The 26,712-nt window shown below is 42.9% G+C and overlaps 1 protein-coding gene across 2 annotated transcripts in view; it reads left to right on the plus strand.

Annotated features, from left to right (window-relative positions):
- PITPNM3 (PITPNM family member 3) overlaps window positions 1-26,289 on the plus strand; it is a 1,929,018-nt gene extending 1,902,729 nt beyond the window's left edge. For both annotated transcript variants that reach the window (XM_069226994.1, XM_069226995.1), the window contains exons 17-19: window positions 8,985-9,168; window positions 11,741-11,869; window positions 16,015-26,289. In XM_069226994.1, the coding sequence (XP_069083095.1) occupies window positions 8,985-9,168; window positions 11,741-11,869; window positions 16,015-16,323 (622 nt within the window). In that variant the 3' untranslated portion in view covers window positions 16,324-26,289. The remainder of the gene's footprint in view (window positions 1-8,984; window positions 9,169-11,740; window positions 11,870-16,014) is intronic.
- Window positions 26,290-26,712: the final 423 nt, after the last annotated feature.

The following is a 26,712-nucleotide window of genomic DNA, read 5'->3' on the forward strand; positions in this document are numbered from 1 at the left end:
AAAGTACTACCTGTGCAAGCCCTGTGAGTTCCCTTTTGTTTCTTGCTGCATTTAAAAAAACTTAGTGCCCTAGTGAATTTGTGATGTTAGTGTTGTTGTATTGTATTGTCTTTGCATTTACATAGGACTTTAGTAACCCTCTATTATCCCCTGGTGTCTAAAGTGTGCTTAATGTGGACAAGTAAGTAACTACTCTATTATTCATTCACGCTTTCTTTAATTTATATTGCTCAACTGCTCACCAAGCTAAAACTTATAAAACAAACCCTTATTATTAATCACGTAGGTGAAACCTAATGCATTTACAAATGCTTGTTACGTTTGAGTGTTGTTTTTTTTGTTTGAGATGCAAAGTGCCCACTGATGCATTTACTTTTTTTTTCTTTAATCGGGTGCTCCTGCCCCACATGCGAGGGACACACAGTCTCTCCCTGATGTGTTGCGTGGGAGCTAAAGCCAAGGTGGCCAAAATGACCTGGGCTAGTGGGTTATGGGAAAAGAAGTCATTAGAGTGCAGTAGCAGGCTCATGAAGATATTTTCCCGGGGCACTGCCCCTCCCTGGGGGTGAGGAGAGTACTGATGGGGACCCAGGATGTCCAGTGGGCCACTTTTGGTTGGTTTAGTACTCTGGGGCACTGGTCTTCCCTAGGGAATAATTAATCAACTGCTGGGTGTGGTACATATATTTCCGTGGCCTGTTGGCATGCAAAATACTGCACATGAGCCTCATGGTTGTTCCCTTATAATATGCAGGGAACCTCTGAGTCTTGCAGCTGTTTGGTGTAGGGCACCTCCAGCCAGAACTACTCCACAGACATTTTATGGGATGTCTCTCCTCTAGAATACCCTGCAAGTCCATCCTCTGCTATCCCCCAAGAGGGAGGGAAGAGGACAACAGAGCCCAAGAAAGTAGAAGTCCAGAGTGTCCCTTCACTCCATTGAGGGGTGCACCTACACTGTGTCCATCCTTCCTGGTCTCCTCCAGTTCCATTTCCTTCTCAGAATTTCTACCTTGTGCAGGGATTTAAAAGTGCAAGTGGATAGTTGCAGAAAGTGGATGTCTATGCCCAATCCAGACATGAGACGTCATTGCTCTACCCCCAACAGCACTTTTTCTAGAGCAGCCTACTGGCCATTCCACACCCTCCTGCAGTCTAATGGGATTCCTCAAGATGGCAGGATCAGTCCTTTGTTTGTAAGAGCTCTACACTGGTGCTCAGCCGCATTCCTTGATTGCCACTAAAAGCCAGGTCCTTCATTCAAAACTTTAAAGAGAGGTCCTGTGTGAGATGTGAGCAGTGCCGAAAGTTTGTCTGCCTCTGTGTGCCCATTTGAGAAAGGCATGGCCTGGTTTGTCAGTGAGGTGATGGTTAATCAGCCGATACAGATTTCTCCCTGTTGGAAATGGCCTTTCTGCAGGGTCACCCTCAAACTTTTTGCCTTCCTCCTTCTCTTTTTCTAACCTAATTTGTGCTGGCTTTAGGGACTCTGCACACTTTACCACTGCTCATCACTGCTAAAGTGCATATGCTCTCTCCTTAAAACATGGTGACATTGTCTCATACCCAATTGGCTTATTTGATTTACTTGTAAGTCCCTATTCAAGTGCACTACATGTGCCCAGGGCCTGTAAATTAAATGCTACTAGTTGGCTGCAGCACTGGTTGTGCCACCCACATAAGTAGCCCCCTAACCATGTCTCAGGCCTGCCACTGCAGGGCCTGTGTGTGCAGTTTCACTGCCACTTCGACTTGGCATTCAAAAGTAATTGCCAAGCCTTAAACTCCCCTTTTTCTACATATGAGTAATCCCTAAGGTAGGCCATATGTAGCCCATAGGGCAGGGTGCTATGTAGGTAAAAGGCAGGACAGGAACATGTGTGTTCTATATGTCCCGGTAGTGTAAAACTCCTAAATTAGTTTTTACAGTGCTCTGAGGCCTGATTCATTCATAGGATAGCATTGGGGCTACCCTTGTATACTGTTTAAGTGGTCGATCCTGATCTGAAAGGAGTAGCCAGGTCATATTTAGTATGGCCAGAATGGTGATACAAAATCCTGCTGAATGGTGAAGTTGGATTTTGTATTACTATTTTAGAAATGCTACTTTTAGAAAGTGAGCATTTCTCTACACTTAAATCCTTCTGTGCCTTCCAATCCACGTGTGGCTAGATTTAGTTGACAGCTCACTTGTGCATTCACTCAGACACACCCCAGACACAGGATGCTCAGTCACACTTGCATACATCTGCATATTGAATGGGTCTTCCTGGCCTGGGAGGGTGGAGGGCCTGACACTTACATGTCAAAGGACAGTAGCATGCCCTCACACAAAGGACTGCCACACCCCCTACTGGGACCCTGGCAGACAGGATGGAACTAAAAGGGGACCTTGTGCAGTTTTAAGCCACTCTTTGAATTCTACCCTACTTCAAAGGCACATTTGGGTATTTAAGCAGGGTCTCTGACCCTACCAACTCAGACACTTCTGGACAAGATACCACTGGTGAAGAATCCCTGAACCAGAACCTGGCTGCCCAAAGGACTCACCTGTACTGCTTTTCTGAGAAGGACTGCTGCCTTGCTGTTGCCTTGCTGCTTTCTGGCTGTGCTGAGAAGGGCTTGGATAGAGCTTGCCTCCTGTTATTGAAGCCTCAGGACCGAAAAGACTTCGGGCCATATTTATACTTTTTGACGCAAAACTGCACTAACGCAGTTTTGCGTCAAAAAAATTAGCGCCGCCTAACGCCATTCTGAAGCTCCATGCGGGCGCCGTATTTAATCAATGACGTTAGCCGGCGTTAGCCGCCGGCGCTGCCTGGTGTGCGTGGAAAAAAACGACGTACACCAGGCAGCGCCGGCGTAGGGGGATATGGAGCTTGGGCGCCAAAAAATGGGGCAAGTCAGGCTGAGGCAAATTTTTCGCCTCAACCCGATTTGCGTCATTTTTTTTCACTCCCAACCCCCATTGAAATGACTCCTGTCTTAGCAAAGACAGGAGTCATGCCCCCTTGCCCAATGGCCATGCCCAGGGGACTTATGTCCCCTGGGCATGGTCATTGGGCATAGTGGCATGTAGGGGGGCACAAATCAGGCCCTCCATGCCACAAAAAAAAAACTAAAAAAAATACCTACCTGAACTTACCTTAAGTTTCCAGGGATGGGTCCCTCCATCCTTGGGTGTCCTCCTGGGGTGGGCAAGGGTGACAGGGGTGTCCCTGGGGGCATGGGAGGGCACCTCTGGGCTCCATCCGAGCCCACAGGTCCCTTAACGCCTGCCTTTTCCAGGCGCTAAAAAACGGCGCTAAAGCGGCCGTACATCTTTTTTTTTTACCCGCCCACTCCCGGCGTGAATTTTGCCCGGGAGTGTAAATACGGCGCACATGCCTCGGAGTCAATTTTTTAGACGGGAACGCCTACCTTGCATATCATTAACGCAAAGTAGGTGTCCACGCTAAAAAATTATGCAAACTTCATGGACTTTGGCGCTAGACGCGTCTAACGCCAAAGTATAAATATGGAGTTAGTTTTGCGTCGGAATTGCATAAAAAAAAACGACGCAATTCCGGCGCAAACAGAGTATAAATATGCCCCTTCATCTCTCCAAATAACTCCTTGTGCGGTTAAAATTGGACTAACAGCCTGCAAGAAATGACGCACAACCTGCATCGCGGTGAGAAAATCAATGCACGCCGAAATGGAACAACGCATCCAGACTTTGCGAGAGAAGATCGACGCAGTGCCAGCGTTGCGACCGGAACTTCGATGCATGGCCTATTGGATCTATGCATTGCCCAGCCGGAACGATGCAGCCTGACTTCCTGAGAGGAATCGATGCATTGCCCACCGGATCGACGCAGCTCCTGTGACTCCGTTCTACACGCCCAGGATTTCAAACCATCGTCCCCGGGGTGTCCGAAAACCCTGCAACCCAAGGAGGATCCAAGATAGCGCTCCGGAAATCGATGCAAAGCCTGCCCTGCGTGGAAAATAAACAATGCATTGTCTGTGTGCGCCAGGAGAAACCGACGCAACCTCCCTGTTTTCCACGCATCTCCTCCTCTGCAGTCCCTTGTGGAGATTTTGAATGCAGACCAAGTACTTTTATTACTCTTTAAAGAGACTCCTACTGCTTTTTAAAGACTAAAGACACTTTATATCATTTTTACAGTGATATTTTAACGTATACTTATTGATTTTTTTGACCTGCATCTTACCAGATAAATATTATGTATTTGTCTAAACACTGTTTGGTGTATTTTTGTGGTGTTCTACTGTGTTATTGCGTGATTTATTGCACAAATACTTCACACATTGCCTTCTAAGTTAAGCTAGACTGCTCAGTGCCAAGCTACCAGGGGGGGAGCACAGGATAATTTGGATTATGCGTGACTTACCCTGACTAGAGTGAGGGTCGTTGCTTGGACAGGGGGTAACCTGACTGCCAACCAAAGACCCCATTTCTAACACTCCCATTACGTTATGAGGATTTGTATAGCGAGCTTATCACCTGAGGGTTATCCAGGCACTGGAGTAGATAAATAGGTCGATCATGCTCCTAGTTGAGTACCCAGGTCTTCAGTTACTTGTATAGCTTGCGTAGGGATGGGGAGGTCCAGATTTTGTGTGGAAGGTTGTTCCAGGATTTGGCTGCAATGTAGGAAGATGAGTGTCATCCTGATTTGCTCCTGCGGGTGCGGGGTATTTGCATGAGGTGGAGTATTGCTGAGCGTAGTTGCCTGGTGAGTTGGTGGAAGTTGATACAGTGGTTAAGGTAGGCAGGTCTGACGTTGTGGAGGGCTTTGTATGCATGGGTGGATTGGAAACCAGTGTAGTTCTCTGAGCTGGGGTGTGATGTGTGCGCTGTGGGGGATGTTGAGGATGAGTCTGGTGGCAGATTCGTAATGCCAGTGTAAAGTGCATTGCTGTAGTCTAGTCTGCTGGTGATGAGGGCCCGGTTGACCATGTGTATCGTGTCAGTGGGGAACCATTGGAATATTTTGCAGAGGATGCATAGGATGAAGAAGCACGAGGAGGTGACAACGTTCACTTGTTTGGTCTGTCCTCCAAGATGATACAGAGGTTTTTGGTATTGTCAGTGGGGATGGGTGTGGGTCCCATGTCTGTTGGCCACCAGGCGGAATCCCAGGAAGAGCTCTTGTTCCTGAAGAGCAGGACTTCTGTTTCATCCATGTTGAGTTATATTCAGTTTTTATCGTCCAGTTTGCTACATTTGACATGTAGGTGGTGAAATTGGTCCTGGTGGTGTGGATGTTGTTGTGCGGAAGTGGATGAGCTGGGTGTCATCTGCGTAGGAGACAATTTTGATTCAGTTGGATCTTATGTGGGCGATTGGTGCCATGTAGACAATGAAGAGGTAGGGCTCAGTGATCCTTGAGGAACCCTGCAGATGAGGTTCTTTGGTTCAGATGTGTAGGGCGGGAGCCTGACTCACTGGGTCCTGTCTGAGGGAAAAGAAGCCAACCATCTTAGGGCAGGTCCATGTACTCCAGACTTGTGGAGTCTTTTTATGAGGGTGCTGTGGGAGATGGTGTAGAAGGCTGCAGAGAGGTCGAGTAGTAAAAGTGCTGCGGTTTCCCCTTTGTCCATGATGGTCTTGATGTCGTCAGTTGCTACGATGAGTGCAGTTTCCGTGCTATGGTTGCTGCAGAATCCAGACAGCGAGATTTTTAATAGGTGGTGTTGTTCAAGATGGTTGGAGAGCGGTTTGTTGATAGCTTTCTCCACAGCTTAGAATGGGAAGGGCAAGAGCGGGTCTGTAGTTGCTGAGTTCTTTTGGGTCTGCAGTGGGCTTTTTTTCAAGAGAGCTGTGTTTCTGCCTGTTTCCAGTTGTCAAGGAAGGTATTGATGATGGTGAGTTGGGAGCTGATCAGAGTTCCTCCTACGTTAAAGATATGGTGGGGGCAAAGGTGGCCCTCGAGTGGATTTTTCTCATGATTTCGACGGTGTCTTCTGGGCTGAGGGGTTTCCAGTTTGTGATTTGGTAGTCTGATTTAGTGATGGTGGGCAGGTGGCCGATGAGGTCTTGTGTCTTCCACTGGGAGTTGAAGTTGCTGTAGAAGTTGAGGATTTTGTTGTGAAATAAATCATAGAGATTGTCACAGAGATCTTTGGAAGGGGTGATGGAGTTGGTGGCTGCTGGTGGGCTGGAGACTTGTTTGATAACATTGCAGAGCGTTGTTGAAGCTGTTTTTCAGTTTTTCTAGCCTTGTTGAGTTGGGTGTGGCATTTGCTGAATGCAGACGTGTATGCATTTCTTGTGGTGGTGTCGTGGCTGGTTCTACATTTTACTCCAACCGTTTATGGTGGCATTTGGAGGTTCTATGGTCATCGGTGTACCAGCTGGCTCGTGTGTTGGTTCTTTAGTGTTTGACATTGTTCAGGGAGGCTAGAGTGTTTGTGCCGGTCGTTATCCAGTTGCTTTGAGGTTGGCATGCAGGTCGCTGATGAGGTTTGGTTGGTAAACACTGAGGGTGTTAGTCTAGTCCTCGTCCTTTATTTTGTTCCAGCTACAGCTGACGTTGTTAGTAGTCCTGGCTTTGGGGGGGTTCGGGTGTGTCGATGAAGATGTGGATGATGGAGTGGTCTGTCCAAGTGAGTGGAGTGAGGTGGCTGAACTAGACCATGTTGCTGGTGAAGATGGAGTTGAGGGTGTATCCTGCATTGTGGGTAGGGACTTAGACAATCTAGCTGAGCCCCATCTCTCTAGTAGGGCAGTAGAGTTGGGATTTTAGGGTCATTGAAATGGAAGTTGGGTCACCGAGTAGGATGAAGTCATTCAAGCTGATGGGAAAGTGGGCGATGTAGCTTTGAGGAGATAGCTGAAGGTGCTGCCTGGTCCATGGGGTCAGTAAGCTAGGGTGCCTATGATGGTGGTGTAGTTGTCCGTCTGTAGTAGGAAGTGCATATGTTCCATGACTGTTGTGTTCTCGTTGGTGGAGGCGGTTCAGGTGATGGGGTCCTTGTAGATAATGATAAGTCCCCCTCCTAGCTTGTTTGGACTGTCCTGGCAACAGATCTTGTAGCCCTGTGGAATGATTTGGGCAATGGTCGTTGCCGATGTGAGGTTTAGTCTGGTCTGTGTCAAGTAGAGGATGTCCAGGGAACGCATATAGATGCTGTCCCAAATCTCGGTGGCATGTTTGCTGAGAGATCTGGTGTTGAGCAGCATGCATGCCAGATAGGGCAAGGTATGTGTGGTGAATGGGGGGAGTGTTTTGGTGCAGGTGAAATGGCAGTGAGTGCTACCATGTCCTACCATGGAACAAAGTGAGGCACAGAAGCAGCTTTTTAGATGGTGACTGGTGTTGAGTGCATGCAGGAGGGAGGCTGTGTAGGAGTGGCATTTGGTTAAACCAGAGTCCAAGGCACCGGTTGTGGGACTGATGCAGCTCGGTGTCCCTTTGGCATACCTTCGTAAGTAGGTCCTGGGAGGGGTGAGCATGGGAGTCAGAGGGCAGTGCTAAGGAAGTGCGGGCACAAGAAGCAGGAGAAGGCACACAAGCGAGATGCAGGTAAGGAGCAGGGAAGGTGGGAAAGCATGGGAGGGACTAGAGGAGAAGGGCTTGAAGGAAAAACTGGCACAAGGAAAACTAGCAAAAGAGGCACAAAGAGAGAGAGAGTGGAACAAGGGCAAAAGGAGGCACAAAGAGAGAGAGTGGAGAGTGGAAAACCGGCACAAAGAGAGTGGATAATGGATAAGGGCACAAGGACGAAGGTGGCAAAAAAGTGAGAGAGCGTAAAAAGAACAAAGAGAAGGGCACAGAGTCTGTGGAGTGCTTATCAAGCAAGTGTTATGTAATCCAAGGACAAAGAGTTTTATTGCAAGGTTTGAACTTTGAGTATGTGTAGAAAGTTTGTAGATGAAGCGAGGTAAAGTCAATTCCTGTAGTCTAGACCAGAGAGTGAAAAGTGTTATGATGCCTTTCAATCAAAGAAGAACTACCAGAAATACCACAAATGGGAATATACTTCTAAGAGGACTGAGTTGGTAAAAGAAAAATATGACAGCTGAATTGAACTGAGATGTTAATTTGAGGTCAGTGTCCCAGTAGGGCTCCCAAGATTCCTCAGAAAAATAAAAAGTGTAGGTAGAGGGTTAACATCTGTCACATAGTTTGGTAAAAGGTCCACTGCTGCTTGTCAAGACTTCGGTATTTAATGTGTTTGGAAATACGCCTTTATTGGTCGTCCAAGCGTTGATTTCAAGAAGACAAGCTCAGGAGGCCATGTGCTTGAGTTTGATAACTGTTCCAGTATCAGCTTATCGGAGTGTTATCTGATGACTGGCCAACCAAGATGACAATTTATCTGTCAAACAAGAAGGGTGGAAGCAGTTATAAATCATGTCTGTTGGAGATTTCCAGGACTACTCCAGTAAATGTTTGTTAATCCCCAGAAAGTCACAAATCAATGCTACATTCAAGAGAAACCTATGAGAAAGACTTCTGGCTTTTTTTCTTTTTAAATCAGAGCTCTAAGGACCTTCATATAGAGGTGTGAAAATAAGGTGGGAGGCCAATGATTGTAGGCTGCGAGGGGACTGAAATACTGTGAATTGTGCATAATGATGTCTACAGAATGTTAACCTTTCTTGGGTTTCTCAAATTATGAATCAAAGTGTCAGCTGAGGTAATTAAAGACAAGAGGCAGCCAAAAATGGACAGGAAAGGAATCACAACCATCATTTTTGATTCCACTATAATCTACATAAGAGATGTTGAGTTTTATGAAGACAGCACATAATAGGTTCTGAAATAGTGGCTCTGCATAGAGTACCATTGGAAGCACAAGACCAGGAGCACAATTGCGCTTAGCACAAGGAGTTCAGCCGGATGATTTAGTGTATTTACGTTGTATGAGATGCAGAGATTTTTAGAAGAGTTAAAGTCAAGTAATCTCAAGATTGTTCCCTCATCTTGCACCTCATTTCATATTTGTTCCTCTTTATGCTTTCTCTGTAGACACTGGCAAGATTTAGGCTACTTGATTATCTACATCACTGGCCGCCCAGACATGCAGAAGCAGCGAGTGGTCTCTTGGCTGTCTCAGCACAATTTCCCACAAGGGATGATCTTTTTTTCAGATGGTCTAGTCCATGACCCTCTCCGTCAAAAGACCATTTTCCTCCGGAACTTGATGCAAGAGGTGAGATTAACTAGCAAGTGAAAGGTGTGTTTATGCACGGGTTCCGCAGCCCTCTCAATGGGTGTTTTGTATTTCTTTTAACTCCATTACAATGCACACACACAGTATCATCTATTCAGTACCATGCATTTTTCAAGCCTCTCTTACCTGTGAACCTTAACTTTGTAGGTCTGTGTTTCTCCTTGATTGCACACCTTTTTGTTAACATAATCTAGCATGGAAAATTCATGTGTTCTATAAGACAATCATGTCAATTTTTTAAAAAAAATCTAACCTTATGAGTTCCCTATACATTTTATTTTCAAAGCTTAAATTTTTCAATGATTTCGTTATTGATGCTCTGAGTGCCTCGTGTGATGGTACCCAGCCCTGTTCAGTACCACAAGTTGGGTAAGGGGTGTTCCACATTAGAAATATTACAAAGTTATTTTTCTGCAAACGAGACACCACATCAAACTCCCAGGGGCTGGTGTGGTGTTTTTACTACATAGTTTAAACCTAGTATACATTGGTGTACCAAAGAAGGCCTTTCAGAAGCTTCTAAAGATACAAGATGAAGATCAAGACTTCGTGATTCTAAAGAAGTCTGTCAGGGCCTCCTCGGCCTTGGAAGAGGTACCCTCTCCCAGTGAAATAAAGAGAACAAACATGAAGCAAGAGGCACTGAGCTTGCAGAAGCTGATACAACATTAAACCTGTGGTCATACCCTCAGGTCGGGAAAGGAAACAACTGAGATCCAAATGTAAATTAAAGACACTTGTTAGGAGAACCATCGGACGACACAGATAACAACACCGGAAAGCTTTGAATCTGCACCTGAAGAACCCACTCAGACTTTCCATCTTAAAAACCTGGCTTTTGTAATGGTAATTCCCCCAAAACAGGTTAGGTCTGGGACTGCCCTCTCCCACTCACACCTTCAAATGATGAGGCATCATCATGCATCATCCGAAGGTTTCAGACCTTGGTCCTTCTAGTTAAGCTAATACATTAAACCCTGTTTTTGTGGCACCACGACCAGTCCTTTTTGTCAAACGGCTATCAAGTACTGAAATATGGCCGCAAGATGTCAAGCAAGGACTCTACAGATCCCACCAAACTAATAACTAAATGGTGGCTAGCAGAGATAATACTGCTATGCAGTACCTCCATGTGCCACAGATCCTCTGCATACCCAGCTGAACCCCCATTTCTTGTAATGATAGGGTCCTCTATTGCCTTCATTGTTGTGGTAGCAAGCCCCTGCAGTGGTGGCTACAACGGGGGGGGGTCTTTCTCTCAGCACAGCCGGAGGACCATCAATTCTTGCATATGTGTCACCATTCCCTGGAACCTGAGAAAGCGAAACAGGTTTTCAGGCAGTGGGAAAAAAAATGGCTGCGGAAAAGAGTGATTTCACACTCTGCAATGATACTCCCATCACTTGCATATAGTCAGTGAGGGTGACCTCCATGTGCGATGGTCCACTGACAAGATGCAGTGGCCAGTTAGGTCTTGCTGCATGCCCCCTTTAATGGGTATTTGGGGCCAGATTTAAAGAAGAGTGGTGCAGTGCGGTGCTGCACCAAAGTTGGCTGTGCTGTGCCACTTTAGAAACGCAGGGATGTGCCATGTTTAAGAGAATACGGCGCACCCCTGCGTTTCCCCCTGCTCTGGTGCTAAATTTAGCTGCCAACGCAGGCATTCTTGCACCATCGTGCAAGGATGTCTGTGTTGAGGGGTGTGATTGTTTACGTGCGGGAAGGTGTCCCTTCCTGCACCTAAACAATCTCTAATGGCACTTTGGCACTTCTGTGTGTGCTGCACTATGCAGCACACACAGAAGTGCCAAAGAGTAATTTTCAAATGATTGTTTATGTGCAGGAAGGGACTCCTTACCGCACATAAACAATAATTTCTGGCATTTTGCTTTTTTCTATGCGTGCGGCAGAATGCAGCACGCATAGAAAAAGCAAAAAACGAGGAATATAAGCATTCCTCTTTGTTGAGTCTTGCTAACCCCACCCCTGGGTGAGGTGTTAGATTTTGCCACTGCCTCAGGCTTTGAGATTTCATAAATCTGAGGCAGCGTCAAAAAGTAATGGGTGTTGCAGTGGCACACACACAGCAACACCCATTGACGCCCCTTTCACTCGCAGTGCTATGTGGGAAGGGGCTGTATTTACAAGGAGGCGTTAAGCCACAAAAAGTGGCTTAACACCACCTTGTAAATAAGGCGCTGTGCTTAGCGCCACAGGAGCATCACTAAATGTGACACTCCTGTGGCGCTAGGGCTTTTTATGACACTTGTGAATGTGGTGCACACTTTACTGTGTACTTAAACAAATTAGCTAATTAGTTTGTTACAAACGGCTACTAAGCATGAAAGAAAGTGCACAATGTCTCTCCCTTCCTGGAGGTTGTAAAGCAACAAAAACAGAAGTTTAGGATGCCTGATAAGAGGTTTTTCATGTGGTCGCTTTACCCTTTTCTTATGTTTGCCTTGACATAGTTAATATTCAAATCCTGCATGTGTCAATGCTAATGCTACTACAGAAATATATTAATACGCACACCTTTGTTTGTATGTAGTGCCACATAAAAATCTGTGCAGCCTATGGCTCGATGAAGGATATCTCCGTCTACAATGTTCTGGGACTGTCACCAACGCAGATCTATATTGTGGGACGTCCGGCAAAAAAGTACCAAAATCAGTGCCAAGTAAGTGTAATACAAACTATCTTTCTCACCTGTAGCTTTTAGAGTTTTATGGATGTACATATGTTAAGCGGTCTCCATATTTTGGAATAAAGCTACTGAGATCACTGAAACAGATTTACTGCAAAACATGGATTTGGCTCCATAACTCAGGCTTTGTGTGTGAAACCGAGCCATTGGTTAAGGGGGGTAAAACCTTTTTCAAGCAACAACCACAACACTTGCCAGGGTGAACCACGAAAGTCACTAAATTAACCTATGCTTAATCTTCTGGTAGACTGGCACAAAAGCACTGAGGATTAACTTAGGGCAAAGTGTAAAGGATTTATGCAGCACACAATCAGTAATAAAATTAGAACACATCACAGGAAACATCCCAAACCAATTTAGAAACACATTGAAAATGTAATACATAAAATGGGACAAAAACAAAAAAAAATCCAATCAGTAGAACTGGAGTAATGCAGTGTTAAAGGTTTAAGTAAAAGTAGTGCTAATAAGCGCAAAAAGCCAACATTGGTTATCGGGGCATGCTAGACTGCAGAAAAGTCACTATCTCAGGCCAACCACAATTTAGCATGGGTTGGGTACAGGACCAAGTTTAGCACACTGGTCAGTGCATCTGGTTGTACTTGGGCTGTGATGTGAGGTCCTGCTTCATTCTGCGTTGAGCTGCGTCAGTTCCCATGAGGCTGCTGATCAGGGGCTGCCCTGACTGCATCTGTTTCAATGAAGCCATTGATGAGGAGCTGGGAGTTGCTGCAATGCAAGGTTCTGTATTAAGATGCATTATGCTTTGTCATTTTTTAGGGGACCCATTGTTGGGCCAAAAGGAATGCACTCTGATGCAAGCCAAGGATCCAGGACCTGGGGACACCTCTTCAGGATTATAATTCACTCCTGCAAAGTCCAACATCAGGGCACAGGCAGCTCCAGATGGGTTTGGTCAGCTGGGAAGATGCAGTACAGGTCTCTCACGTTTATTAAGCCCATGTAGCTCACACAGGAGGCCGATCACCTAACCCTTGGAGTCACATCGGTGGTCCTCGGTTCAAGGAGCAGGTCCAGGCTTCCTTTTTCAGGCAGCAGAACAGCCATTCTTCTAAGACTTCCACAGGTCCAGAAGTGATCTGTTGAGTGACTCAGGAAGTCCAATATTTATACCTAGTGCCAGCCTATAACGTTGGTGGGTGAGGAGGGGGAGGGGTTCCCTATACTATTCCCACATCTGATTCTGGAACGTTTCTTCATTTCCCTTCCCAGGCTCCAAGTAGTATAGGGTGACAAAAGGCTGGTGCCATGTTTCTTTTTGAGTGCCTGGAGGAAGCCCTTTGAAATGTTAATAGGGCAGGGAAAAGCTCAGTCCCCACCATCCTGGCAGGATGGCACATCCAGCCAACACCTAGTCCCCCTTATGCCTCACTGTCTGGGAGGAATACACAGAGGTCAACTGCCCAGCTACTCCCAGTCATGTGACCCAGGACTCAGGCACCAAATGGTTAGGATTTAAAATCGAAAAAGTGTCTAGTATTGGATACCAAATCAGTGTTTGGACGGGGCATGTTTTGGGTGTCCCTTCCAAATAACAATTCAGTACCCAATGTATCAATGGTTTACCATCGTAGTTCGGAGTTAGGGTGCTAACCCATTCACAAAAGGGAAAAGTTCCCTGGAAACCTCTTCCTCTTTGTGAGTGTTAACAAAGATTTGTTTTGGAGTAGGCAGTTATGTAGACACCACTGGCAACTCTCATACTTTAAAAAAAACAAAAAAAAAAAACACAAAGCTTTTGTTTTTTTTAAACACACCCCTGTTTTCTTTGAAGAAATGGGACAGGGCAGAGTAATGCAACACCGCGATTTGTGCTGTGTTGCATTACTTTAAGTTTATCAAGCCAGGCAAGACCCACAAGATGGCCTTGCCTGGTGTGATAAATCTAACTTAAAAGTTGTGGCACTCATGCAGCCTGTTGTGTGAAACTAGGGCGACCATGTCTTTGATAAATCTGGCCCTATATGCTACTAGTGGGACTGCAGCACTTATTGTGCTACTCACTAAAGTAGCCTTTAAAAATGTCTCAGGCCTGCCACTGCAGCCTGTAGAGCAGTCTTAAACTTTCATTTTCACTTGGCATAATAAACCATTTGCCAGACCCAAACCTCCCTTTTTAATACATTTGGAACCCATAGATTAAGCCGTGGACAGCCCAGTAGGCAGGTTGCAGTGTATTTAAAAAAAAAAATTAAAAAAATAATAATCTGGTTATGAAAGTTTATGTTTTACATGTCGCAGTAGTGAAAATCTCTTAAATTAATTTTTCACAACTGCAAGGCCTACCTCCCCTATATGATAACAGTAGAGTTGTGTTATTACATTTAATAAGCTGTAACTGCCAAATGAAAACAGGTTACCAGTTCATGTTTGGTGTTTTCGGAATTGTAATGAAAAGTCCTCTCATGGCAAAGTCAGATTTTAAATAGCAATTTTGAAAATGCCACTTTTAGAAGGTTTCCCCTTTCCTGCCTCAGCCATTTAGTGCCTGCAGCCTGTCTTTTGTTCAAGAGACTGAGTGGAGCTGGAAGGTGGGCTTTGTGTATTCTCCTAGATGCAGTAGAGAACCTAGATGTGCCCGAATGGGCCATCACTAGTATGATGGGAGGGGTAGCTGGGCACAGCCTTACTTACACTTGAATAGGCTGGGAACTGCCTCCACACAAAAGGCAGCATACCCTCTGCAGTTAGTCTGGAGCCAGGGGAGGCAGGAACTTGTGCATACTCTAGAAGCTTCTACCACTTTAAAGGAGGCACCTGGTAGAAATATGGGACCTCAAACACCAAAACTTCAGTGCACCTCTGCACCTTTGGAGACTCTGCCAGGAAGGACTGCTGTGCTGCTGAAAGGACTGCCACTCTGCATGATAACTGACTTGCTGGATGGCTGCTGTGCCGGATTGCTGCCCTCCGGCCTGAGTCAGAGGGATTAGATGTGCACCCGAACCCATGACTCCCAGAGCGACTCCAAGGGCTAGTCTGCCGGGACATAACAGACTCACACCACTTGACCTAGCACCCAGATCCAGCTGGAGCAAGTCCTTTACCCCATGTGGTGTCCCTCAGTCCTGGTCCCTTGGTGTGGCCTCAGAGAGGCTGAATTGGAGCTTTTGGGCATTCCCAACCACAAATGGGCCAGTTGGTGCCAAAACCTTGTCGCTCGTAAGACTACCAATGTAAAGTTTCATCAACCCGTCTCTTCAAGTTACTGCATCAACTGCTAATGGGGAGCACCACTGCGAAGTTCTGACTCACCCGCTCGCAACAACAGGATCTTTGCACTATAGCAACAACCATCTTGCGGGACTCTTTGCGCCGGACTAAGAAGGTAACTTTTTAGCAGGACTAACCTGGTCTCTGTGTCCAACCTCGCTCCATCGTGGTCAGCCTGAACTTGTGACTTTCTCCCAGTCTTGCACAACCCATTAGCTGCAAGTTGCACCTTGGGTTTTTTGGCACTATTTTCTCTCATACCATTAGAATTGCATATGTTTGGTTCTACTGATTGAATGTTTGTTATTGTGATCTTGTTGTATTTATTAAATTCTGCTCTATGTTTCTAAATTAGTGTGGGATCTTTTTGCAGTAGTGTGTTCATTTTATTGATGTTTGAAATGCTGCATACATACTTTGCAGATTGCATCTAAGTTAAGCCTGACTACTCTGTGCCAAACTACCAGAAGATTGAGCACAGGTTAATTTGGGGTTTTGCTTGTGCCTTCCCCTGACAAGTATTGTGGTTTCTGCTTGAATAGGGTTTCACCTCCCTCAACCAGTAACCCAATTTCTTACAAATGCACGACAGGGCTCCAGAGATGAGCCATACAATAGTTACTATTGTGTGTTAAGAGGCTTTTTCAGATTTTCTAATTAGATGATCAGTTAACTCTGTGAACCATTAAAATACTGTGATTTCTGTACTATATTACCCTCTGGACACAAAATTGTATGGTAAAACAAATACATTTTCTTCATGATGAACACCTTCATGATTGATCTCATCTTTTTTACAAGTCACCAAAGACATGGTAGTATCTATTCTTGTTACATTATCAGCAGTGAGATAACATTTCTAAATAGCTCTTTTTTTGTTTCAGTTCCTTAGTGAAGGATATGCAGCTCACTTGGCCACCTTGGAGTTCAGCCACCACTCACGCCCCAAAAAGAACAACTCCAGGATGATCCTGCGGAAGGGTAGCTTTGGCCTTCACACCCAACCAGAGTTCTTGAGGAAAAGGAATCACTTACGCAGGACTATGTCAGTTCAGCAGCCCGACCCGCCATCTTCAAACCCAAAACCAGAGCGTGCACAGAGTCAGCCGGAATCAGACAAAGACCATGACAGGCATTTGACACCCATGTCTTGGGCCCGAAGCGGAAGTCACAAATTTGAGCCTGTCCCTTGAAACTAAAGAAAAAAATCTTTACATCATTGTAAATGTCTTTATATTGAGCTTGTCCATACAGCTTACAAGAAAGCCTCAAGGTTGCAGCCAACCTAAAGAAGAGGAGATTTGGGTAACCTTACTTGCTAATAATGGTTGGTATCCTGGGACAGAGTGTCTGTCTGTTAATTGATAAAGGAAGTGAAAGTCTGACTTGCTTTCTTGCTATTTCCTTCAGGGAACTGAAATTTGATCTGATTTAATGCAAAACCCCTGGACTTTGGTTCTAATGGGGAAGAAAATCAGATTTTGCCACCTAAAACCTAGAGATTATCTGCACTCCCCTGAGTGGGAAATGTAGACTCGGAAAGCAGTTATAAACCTCAAAACAAAGGTACTTTGAAAAGAAGTGTGTGATTTAAGTATTACAAAGTATGGTCTAAGTGTGCATTATGTACTAAGACTACAGGAGAAACTTTAAATTTTACCCAAATCAAAGTCTTGCTGGATTACTCAGCAGAGTACAATTTTTTGAGTATCAGATCAAATATGTTTCCAAATACGCATCAGAAAGTACTTTGCCAAATCTGACATAACACTTAGCCATCAAGCAAGCCTTATTAGAAATTGTGAGCAATGTAGAAGGATTGATTGTGTGTTTAATTTCATTCAGTATATTTTTCTCGAGTTTGGCATTTTCTGACTCTTCGAAGTTCATTTAATTTTTATTCTTAAAGTGAATGCTACTTTGGCAAGCTTCTCCACTTTGTCACTGAAGTTTTTCATTTGAAATTGTGCAATTTTTTTTAAATTCTTTCCTTGAAGGTTCATCTGTGTTTCTTCTGCATTGCAATTAAATGACTGGACGCATTACGCTGGTGATGGTGCATGTCAGTAGGCAATATACTGGAGAACTACTTCTCCCAGGGAGCGGTAATCATAGACACGATGGAATGGAAGGAACAAACGTACATCTTAGAAGGATTAATCCAAAACTCAGTCTACGTTGTCTTACAAGAAGAAGAAACTTACACCACTGGAATGGGTCGTGCTAATGTGCTTGCAAAGTCTACGAAGTCGTAGCTTACAAGTCAGGACCTGACTGAGTGGAAAAACAACAGGATTGTTGTAGAGAATGCTTTGGGAAATATTTGAAGATTACAAAATTGCAGGTGAACTCCAACGGATATCCATTTGCTAAACTCGTAGAAGACTACTAGCTTAGCATGTTTGTATTACACAGCTTTCAGATGTGCTTTCTAACCATACAAATCGCTCATTAAAAATGTAAATGCACTTTTTAATAGAAAGGTGAATTAGTAAGCTGTATTTTACATCATAATTTGGTTTTCTAACTAATGCATCAGTATCCTACTTTTAACATCACAATCATCACATTAATCAAATACATCAGAAGATGGTGTGATGCAGTTATATTGCAAATCAAAAAAGATTTGATCACATGGCCTCTTTTGCGTTTATAATGTCACAAATGTTGGACTACTTCTCATGAGGAGGTGATGAATTCTTTCAACAATCTTTTAAGCATGTACTGTTGAGAAGCAGAGCATAGAAACACATTAATGTACTAGTGAGGCAGTATTTTGCCAGCTTACATGCCTGCTATGTGTCAAAGTGAAGAAACATTTGATTAGTAAACGTCCATCAAAGGCAAGTCAAAAAAAAGATATGTTTCTCCATTCCAGATAAATTATTACAGGTTCTGGATTAATAAAAAAAAACCTAACATAAATGACATTCGCAACAATTTGCAATACATAACAACAACACGTCCCTTTAGGGAAGGCTTGCTTAATCAATACAAGAGCACGGGAATAGCAAAATGTAAATATAGGGTGACACATTGAACTCACTGTGAGACGTCTGGAGGGTTCCATTAAATTCAGCACCCTTGAAAGGCAGTTTCACTGAGTCTCTATAGTCCATGTTTTAGTATTACCAGGTATTTTTTAACCACACTGTATTTACTATATGCTACAACAAGCCAATTGGAAGAGAAAATTGTCACTCAAGAAAGGCAATTAAAGAGGAAAACCTTAATTTTGCATATCTGAGGTTTGTGGGAAGTAGCTACCCCATTCCTTTAAGATATTTAAGGTTTCATTAAAGTTTCTATTAGGATATCCTAATGAAAATATATTACCAAGATTATTTTTATGTGCATATGATCTTTGTTTGTCAAAGTATATCACAGACTCAAAGGTAGAAGTCAATGAAAGGCATAATAGGTAAGAATGATTTTGTATAAAACGTCTTTCAGTATGAACAGACCATACATAGAGATCTTGCAACGATGCACAGCAGTTGAACCATTCACAAACAACACTACTGCATCTGCAGCAGCTATTGATATCCTGAAAAAATGACATGACTGAAAGATCTCCTTACAGGAGCAGATGTCTTAAACTCTTCAGTGTTTGTGATAATTTTTTTATTGGGAATACCAGGAGGTGGTAGGTAAAAGAACGTGAAAAGAGGGCGTTTTGCTATGGTCGAAAAAGAAGAAAAGCCCTACAAACTTCAGATCAGCTGCAGCACGTACTCTGCTTGAAGAAGGGTATGCACTTTTTTTTCTACAAATTTAGACTGGAGGAAGCATAGTCTGAATCATTTCTACATAAGTGATCAATAACCTGGAAAAAAACAGTGTTATCCTAATGGCTTTCGATAGATGTGGAGGTAGAGTTAAGGTTAGACATACGGGTAGGTAAGGCAAACTGAAGGAATATTGTGGGTCCTGAATGAGATTGCCCCATCAACATGGGTAACACCATAAGACATTGAACTTTATTGTCTATGGTTGACTGTTATTTGGGATATTGTGAAAAACAATGATGCCTTCATGGAAGCTATAATTGTATGTGTGTGTATGTGCACATATTTATATATCAACAAATTTCGTAACCACTTGCGGTGAATTTTAGTACAGCAATTTGTAGCAAATATGTATACATTTTTACTAATGTGATTCTGTCAATTTTGTTGTTTGGTAAACTGAAAAATAGATAATCATAGATCACAAAAGTGCAGGATTCTCACCAAGGCAAAATAGTCCAGTGTTTGAGCACTATTTATTATGGAATTCACTTTCAAGTGTTCACAATACATGCATTGCTACCCTCTAGTGGTATTGGAAACACAAGATCTTCTTGCTTGACCAAAGCGTGATAGTGTTATTGTGTGTCATGTTTATTCTTTTTGTAATTATGGAAGAGACACATGAATGTTACTAATGTTTTGCTTGTTTCTTGGATTGGCATGAAAATGAATGGTTTGTGGAGGGGCGGCACTATGATCTTCATTCAGCTGACTTCCGAAAGGTTTGGTGTTTGAATACTGAAATAACATTCTAAACATCAAACAAAAAGTAAAAATTGCAAAAGTACACTTTTTACTACAAGCTTCATTTTGAAAAGTGTATTGCAGAAATAAAATAAATATAAGTTATTAGGAATTAATGGGATATGTCTTTAGAAGAACATGGATTCACAAGAACAATTGCTAACAAGTTGAAATGTAATTATTCTAAGCAGATTATTGTGCTAATCATCTCCAGGACAAACATGCTACATTCCTAAAGAATGTAGGAATGAAGTGAAATTGTGATAGGGTGTCCACTTGATATAACTGTGAAATGAAGTTCTTAACTAAATATAGTAACTGTTTAAAGTAGTCTATGAACGTATACCATAAATGATTAAAGTAAATGTCAAATATACTTGGAACATCAGTTACTATGCAAAGCAGTCTTCTATAAACGTATATACCCGTGATAAATAATATCAGCAACTGTAAAGTGATTTTCATAGGATATCACCTACCTTTACTATTCATATTAGCGAATGTGATAAGTAGGCTACTACAGACATCAGTAACTGAAGTCTTCAGCTTACATAAATAACTGTTAAGTTAGTGTAACTCTGCAAATAGGAGTTCTACTGACATCAAAAGCTTGGAACATACTTATTGACAATAGAATATGTGTCAACACAGCTTTTAATGACTTCTTTAATTGTAGACTTCTAATGAAATCAGCAGTTTGATCATTAGTCTTGTACTTATGCCAGTATCTTTAAGTGTTTTGCGGACATCAGCCACTTTCAAGAAAGCTTTAAGTGAAATCTGTAGCTATATGAAGTAACCGCCAGTTGACATTAGTAAGTCTAAAGTGGTATTTTTTTACATGCACATAATTGTCAGCTATTATTAGATATCTTTATGTATACTTGTTCAAAAATTGCCATGGTTTCTTCCAAGGAAGCAGTATTCAGCATACATAGTATTCACTACGTAGTCTATTTTATTTATCACTTTTTCAATTAATTGACAAACAGAACCAGTATGGATCCCTGAATTTAAAATATTTTGCTCTTTGTAGTAAGTTTTGTAACTACAAAATGTACTAGAAAGTGCAATTCACCAACTACGTTCAGAGTTTTACAAGTCTGCATGTCCTATCTTTTAATGTGTAGAGATCTCTGTATACTTACATATGTGGAGACTCAATAGTCAAGGCACAAATCTTTGCACATAAAAAGATGGGATATGCTGAGTGTTATAGCTCTGCACATAGTTTGGGAATTGCATTTAAACTGTAAATGTACACAAAGCATACATTTACCTTTGTGATCCAGGTCCTTTATGTAGATTGATCTCCAAATATGTAAATACCAAACCATGCATACCTAGAAAATGACTTAGTCAATGAAACAAGCAATAGCAGACAAGTGACTTGCAAAGTCGCCAGATACCACATAACCAGAAATTTCACAAAATTCTTCAGAAAACATTCAATGTTTAGGAATACATATGGGGCAGAGCTAATCATGCAGTGTAAATAGTGAAATTCTAATGGCCCTAAATTCCTGGGAAAATATCTGTTAGGAAGCATTTAGCATACTTGCTCACATCACATGAATTACAGTTTTGAGCAGAAACAAATTAGTGCCAACAAGTCATTTTTCCTGCACCTATGTTTCTTTCACACACTGCCTCTCAGAAGCAAATTCAATAAATGAGCACTGTGCAGTGAGACATAGTGGAATTGAAATATATACCTTTGATAGGCAGGGGAGTCAAATATCTTAAGTACAATGATGCTAATATTTTAATTAGGATATCATTTAAGTCAGTGTTGCAAAACCAATCTAATATTTCAAGCTTCAGTTATTACTTCTGTTATTTTATTACATAGGGTCTGGAATATCTGTAGGCTCTGGCTTGTCTGTTAGCTTATGTGTATTTGTATAGTCTGCTAATCACCCCTGAGGGTAACCTGATGCTTTGCAGGTGACTATGGCAGCTGCCTCTTTCGAGTGATTATTCAAAAAGCCAGGTCTTCAGCTTCTTTCAAAACTCGAGAAGTGAAGAAGGGCTTGGATGTGCAGAGGGAGATCAATTCATGCTTAGGGGCCAGTGTAGAAGAAAGCAAGGCCTCCAGCTGCCACTTTGTGGATGCAGGGTACGTGTGCTAGTGATAGTGTGGGTGGAAGGGTGTGCTACTGTGTGTGAGTAGTTGGAACTCGGTGTGTTTGTGTATGGAGAGCCAGTGAAGTTATTTGAGATGTAGGATGAGGTGGGTGTGGCTAAGACGATTAAGGATGAGCCCCGCAGAGGTGTTTTTGATGATTTAGAGCCTGTTTAGGAGCTTCTTAGAAATGTCTGTGTAGATTGCGTTGCTATAGTCAATTCTGCTGGTAATCAGGGCCTGTGTAATTGTCTTCCTGGTGTTTACCAGTAGCCATTTGAAGATCGTTTGTAGCAGCCTCAGGCAGTGTAAGTGGAGGACACTGCGTTCTTTGGGCCATCATGATTTACTTATTTTCCAGGATGACTCCAAGATTTCTGACATGGGTGGTGGCGGTGACTGTTGGGCTGAGGTCAGTGGGCCACCAGGTGAAACCTCACGCTGAGACTTTTTTTCCAAAGAGCACCACCTTAGTTTTGTCTGCCTTGAGTTTGAAGCAGTTAGATTCATCCACGTGGTTACTGCGGTCATGCAAGTGGCAAAGTTTTTGTTGTTGTGGGGGTCTTGTCCGACAGGGAGAGCATCAGTTGGATGTCATCTGCATAGGAGAGTATATTGATTGTGGTGTGATCTGATGAGGTCTACCAGGAGTCATGTAGATGTTGAAAAGCCTCGGGCTGAGGAAAGACCCTTGGGGGATTATGCAAATAAGTTGACTTTCTGGGTTCTTCCTGTGAGGAAATTGGGGGCAGATCTTTGGATGCCTGTTTCGCATAGTCTTTCGATAAGGGGGAAGTGGAAGACCATGTTGTAGGCTGCTGTAAAGACAGGTACTACAGGGCCCGCTGCATCTCCAATGTTGAGGCTCAGCCTGATGTTGTCTGTGGCTGCAATGAGGGCGGTCTTGATACTGTGGGTGGGACAGAAATTGGATTGTGTAGTGTCTAGTAGCTGGTGTGCATTGCGGTAGTGAGTGAGTTGCTTGTTGATGGTTATCTCCATGACCTTGGTGGAAAGTGTAGAAAGGAGATCGGGTGGTAGTTTGCAATTTGAGTGGGGTCTGACAACGGTTTCCTTAGCAGTGTGTTGACCCATGAAAGTTTGCATTGAAGTGTGTATTTCTTTGTGGGTGCGAGGGTCTGCTGTGTGTGGATGGTGGAGGTGTGGTGTTGCATGCAGAGTGCCAGTATGTGCAAACAAATGCTCTCTCTGCATGGCATGGTGTGGCACAGCTGAAGTGTTTTGAACTGCACCCCTGGTCGAGTGACTAGAGGAACACCGCTGGGTAGCATGGGGGCAGAAGGACTAGGGTTTGTGTTGCTGGGCACGGTCCAGGCACCAGCAGTCACCTACATGCATGCCTTTAGTGCAGTGTTGCGTTTTTTCCATGACTGCCATTAAGCGGGTCCTAGGTGGGTAGAGGAGAGCAGGGGTGAGGTGCACAGGGGGATGGTGGGCTCTGCTTACCGGAAGCACACAAGAAGGGTGGCAGGAGAGGGGAGAGAAAGGGTGTGGGAGGTGGGAAAACAGGCACCCAGAGCAAGAGGGCACAAGGCAAAAGAGGCAAAGAAAAGGTCACAGAGGAGAAAGTTAGCAGACTGAGAAAGAGTGAGAGAAAAAGGGCAAACGCGCAAGAGTGCAGAAATTTACAACAGGCAGAGAGTACAAAATGCAGCAGTGTGAGAAGCACAGAGTGAGAGAAAAGAGGAAGGGGAGCAAAAACAAGCAGAGATTATAAAACCAACAAAGTGGAAATGTAAGAGTGTGAGAAGAGAGCAAAGCATGCATAGTGGAGCCAAGAGTGAGAGATCTGGAGCAGAGGTGGAAGTCTCAGGCACAGAAGCTGGTTCTGTGAGGACCTTGACTGGTCAGAGGACTGGCTCAGGTAAGTCTAGAGAGGGCAGGGCCCTCGGCCCCTGACTATGATAAATATTTAGATAAAGTTGTAGCCTATCATCAATGTTGAATCGGGAAATTTCTTATACCATGCACAACGACGAGGAGACATGTAACATATTGCATGCAAAACCTAAAGCTCAATGCTTTCCTTTATGCTTCTATTGTGTGTGATTCAAAGACAAAGGTAGACCAAAAGCAAAATCAGAAATGCTTAATCTGGTGACAAATAGCATGACTAGAACGTGGTGTTAAAGACTTTGGGCCATGTTTATACTTTTTGACGCACAACTGCGCCAACGCAGTTGTGCGTCAAAAATTTTAACGCCGGCTAACGCCATTCCAAAGCGCCATGCGGGCGCCTTATTTATGGAATGACGTTAGCCGGCGGAGCTGACTGGTGTGCGTAAAAAAAAATGACTTACACCAGGCAGCGCCGGCGTAGGGGAAAATGGAGCTTGGGCGTCAAAAAATGGGGCAAGTCAGGCTGAGGCAAAATTTTGGCCTCAACCCGATTTGCGCCATTTATTTTGACTCCCAACCCCCATTGAAATGACTCCTGTCTTAGCACAGACAGGAGTCATGCCCCCTTGCCCAATGGCCAAGCCCAGGGGACTTATGTCCCCTGGGCATGGTCATTGGGCATAGTGGCAGGAAGGGGGGCAAAAATCAGGCCCCCCCTATGCCACAAAAAAATATATAATAACTTACCTGAACTTACCTTAAGTTCCCTGGGATGGGTCCCTCCATCCTTGGGCGTCCTCCTGGGGTGGGCAAGGGTGGCAGGTGGTGTCCCTGGGGGCATGGGAGGGCACCTCTGGGCTCCTTCCGAGCCCACAGGTCCCTTAACGCCTGCCCTGACCAGGCGTTAAAAAATGACGCAAAAGCGGCTGGACATCATTTTTTTTTACCCGCCCACTCCCGTGCGTCATTTTTGCACGGGAGTTTAAATAAGGCGCACATGCCTTGGAGTCATTTTTTAGACGGGAACGCCTACCTTGCATATCATTAAAGGAAGGTAGGTGTCCACGCTAAAAAATTACGCAAACTCCAAGATCTTTGGCGCTAGACGGGTCTAACGCCAAAGTATAAATATGGAGTTAGCTTTGCGTCGGATTTGCGTGAAAAAAAATGACGCAATTCGGGCGCAAACAGAGTATAAATATGCCCCTTTGTTTTAATTACTTCAGTAGTGAACAGTCGTAAGTTCTAAAAAGTAATCATTATTGATTGACAAATCCCAAGGCACTAAACATGTACTATAGTAATCACCAGGTTTGCAAGGGAAAACAGACATACGCGCACCATTAGTCTTTAAACAATGATTTCATGTGAAACAGGCCAAAAATTATATCTTCAGAAAATGATCCGCAGAGGATGAAAAGCCTTATTGCAAATGTAAAATTAATGCTTTACATTCAGTATGTGTTTTACATTTTAACTGTGTGTTACTTCTTTATAATACCTTATATACAAGTTTGGAATTATTGGCACTTTATAAATGCTGTCACTCAATCAGTAAATCATGCACTTCATAGCATGTAAATATGCTGCTATCACATGTATCACAATTCAAAATAATATACAATTGTATTTCATTGTAAGAAAAATACCAGTATGCTTCTTTAGAAGTATCAATTCATAGTACTTTTCAATGCAAAATTAAATAATTAAATGGTAGGTATTTGATGGCTAGTACAATTTAGATACTTTTTTTTAGCAGACTCTTATGTTTCAGTTTGTCTGAAACGTGTGTTTGCACCAATCTGCTAAATCAAAAATATAAACAAATCAGACAAAAAAATTGTTACTTCTGAAAGGAATAATCAACACCCAAGTTCCTGATCTCTATATTTAATGGTTTCCATTTGCTCTAAAAATGTGAACAGAAATGTAAAAACCATTTACAACACAAGAAGGTGATTGACTAAGCAAGGCATGTTTTTTCAGAAATATCAAGTATTCAATCTCTATCTCAACTGCAGTTTCAGTGGTTTATACAACCTATGTTTCTTAAAAAGATAATACTACAACATTGATCCAGCTATTGCCAAAACTGAAATATGTGATTATTTAACATTGTCCTGTAGCAACAAATATTGCTTCAGCTTGAATACTGAGTGGTACTTGACTGCTGAATTAAAATCAAAGCTTTTAGAGTATAGTTTATTAGATCCCAATACTGTCTTACAAGACTTTTCAGACTTGGATCTTTAATGTGTTTTGTACAGCAGGCATATGTTATATCTCCTGTTTAATGCCTATTTATTTTTCTATATGTGAAAGATATACTGTTTACTTATTAATGTGAATTTTTGTGATCAGACAAATTGTACATGGTATTTAAGTCTAGAGTTTTAATATGTGTAGAAATTTAAAACATTCCTTGTTGGTTGGTTACATGTAGTGACAAAATGTTTCTATATTTCTTATGGATGACATGTAAAATACAGTTTAAAATGTACAGTATAACAGTTGATTTTCTAAGTAAAACACAAACCAATTAGTACGATTTTTACAACTCGTACAGATTTTGATGTAAATTGGTTTTTAAAAGTGGTCCTTAAATTGAAAAAAATAAACCTCACCTTTAGTGTACAGTATACTGTCTTTTCATTAAGGAGTGATTCAATGTTTTTTGCAGCATTTTTCAGTCATAACTAGATTGCATACAAAATCTATTTAGAATCTAGATTTTGGTTTGCAATACACCCATATATATGACTGTGTTTATTCTGTGGAAACATGAACTAGCTTAACAAATAGGAAGAACGTGGAATAACAGAAAGGAATCTGAATCTCAGACTAGTGCATATTCAAGTGCCATAAGAAATTGCTCATATGTCAAAATCACAAACACAATGGTAGAAGCTTACAGCAAAATAATATGACAAATACCAAAGGCCAGGTGCGAATAGAATAAGGAAGTAGATCTCGTGATCTACTTGCTCAAAAGGACCTTTATGATGCCAAATATCAATATGTTTGTACTAGAAACCACAGAATACTCCTTAAAAGGTATGTAT

This window comes from Pleurodeles waltl, chromosome 3_2 (assembly GCF_031143425.1).
Source record: "Pleurodeles waltl isolate 20211129_DDA chromosome 3_2, aPleWal1.hap1.20221129, whole genome shotgun sequence".
In the NCBI taxonomy this organism is placed as follows: Eukaryota; Metazoa; Chordata; class Amphibia; order Caudata; family Salamandridae; genus Pleurodeles; species Pleurodeles waltl.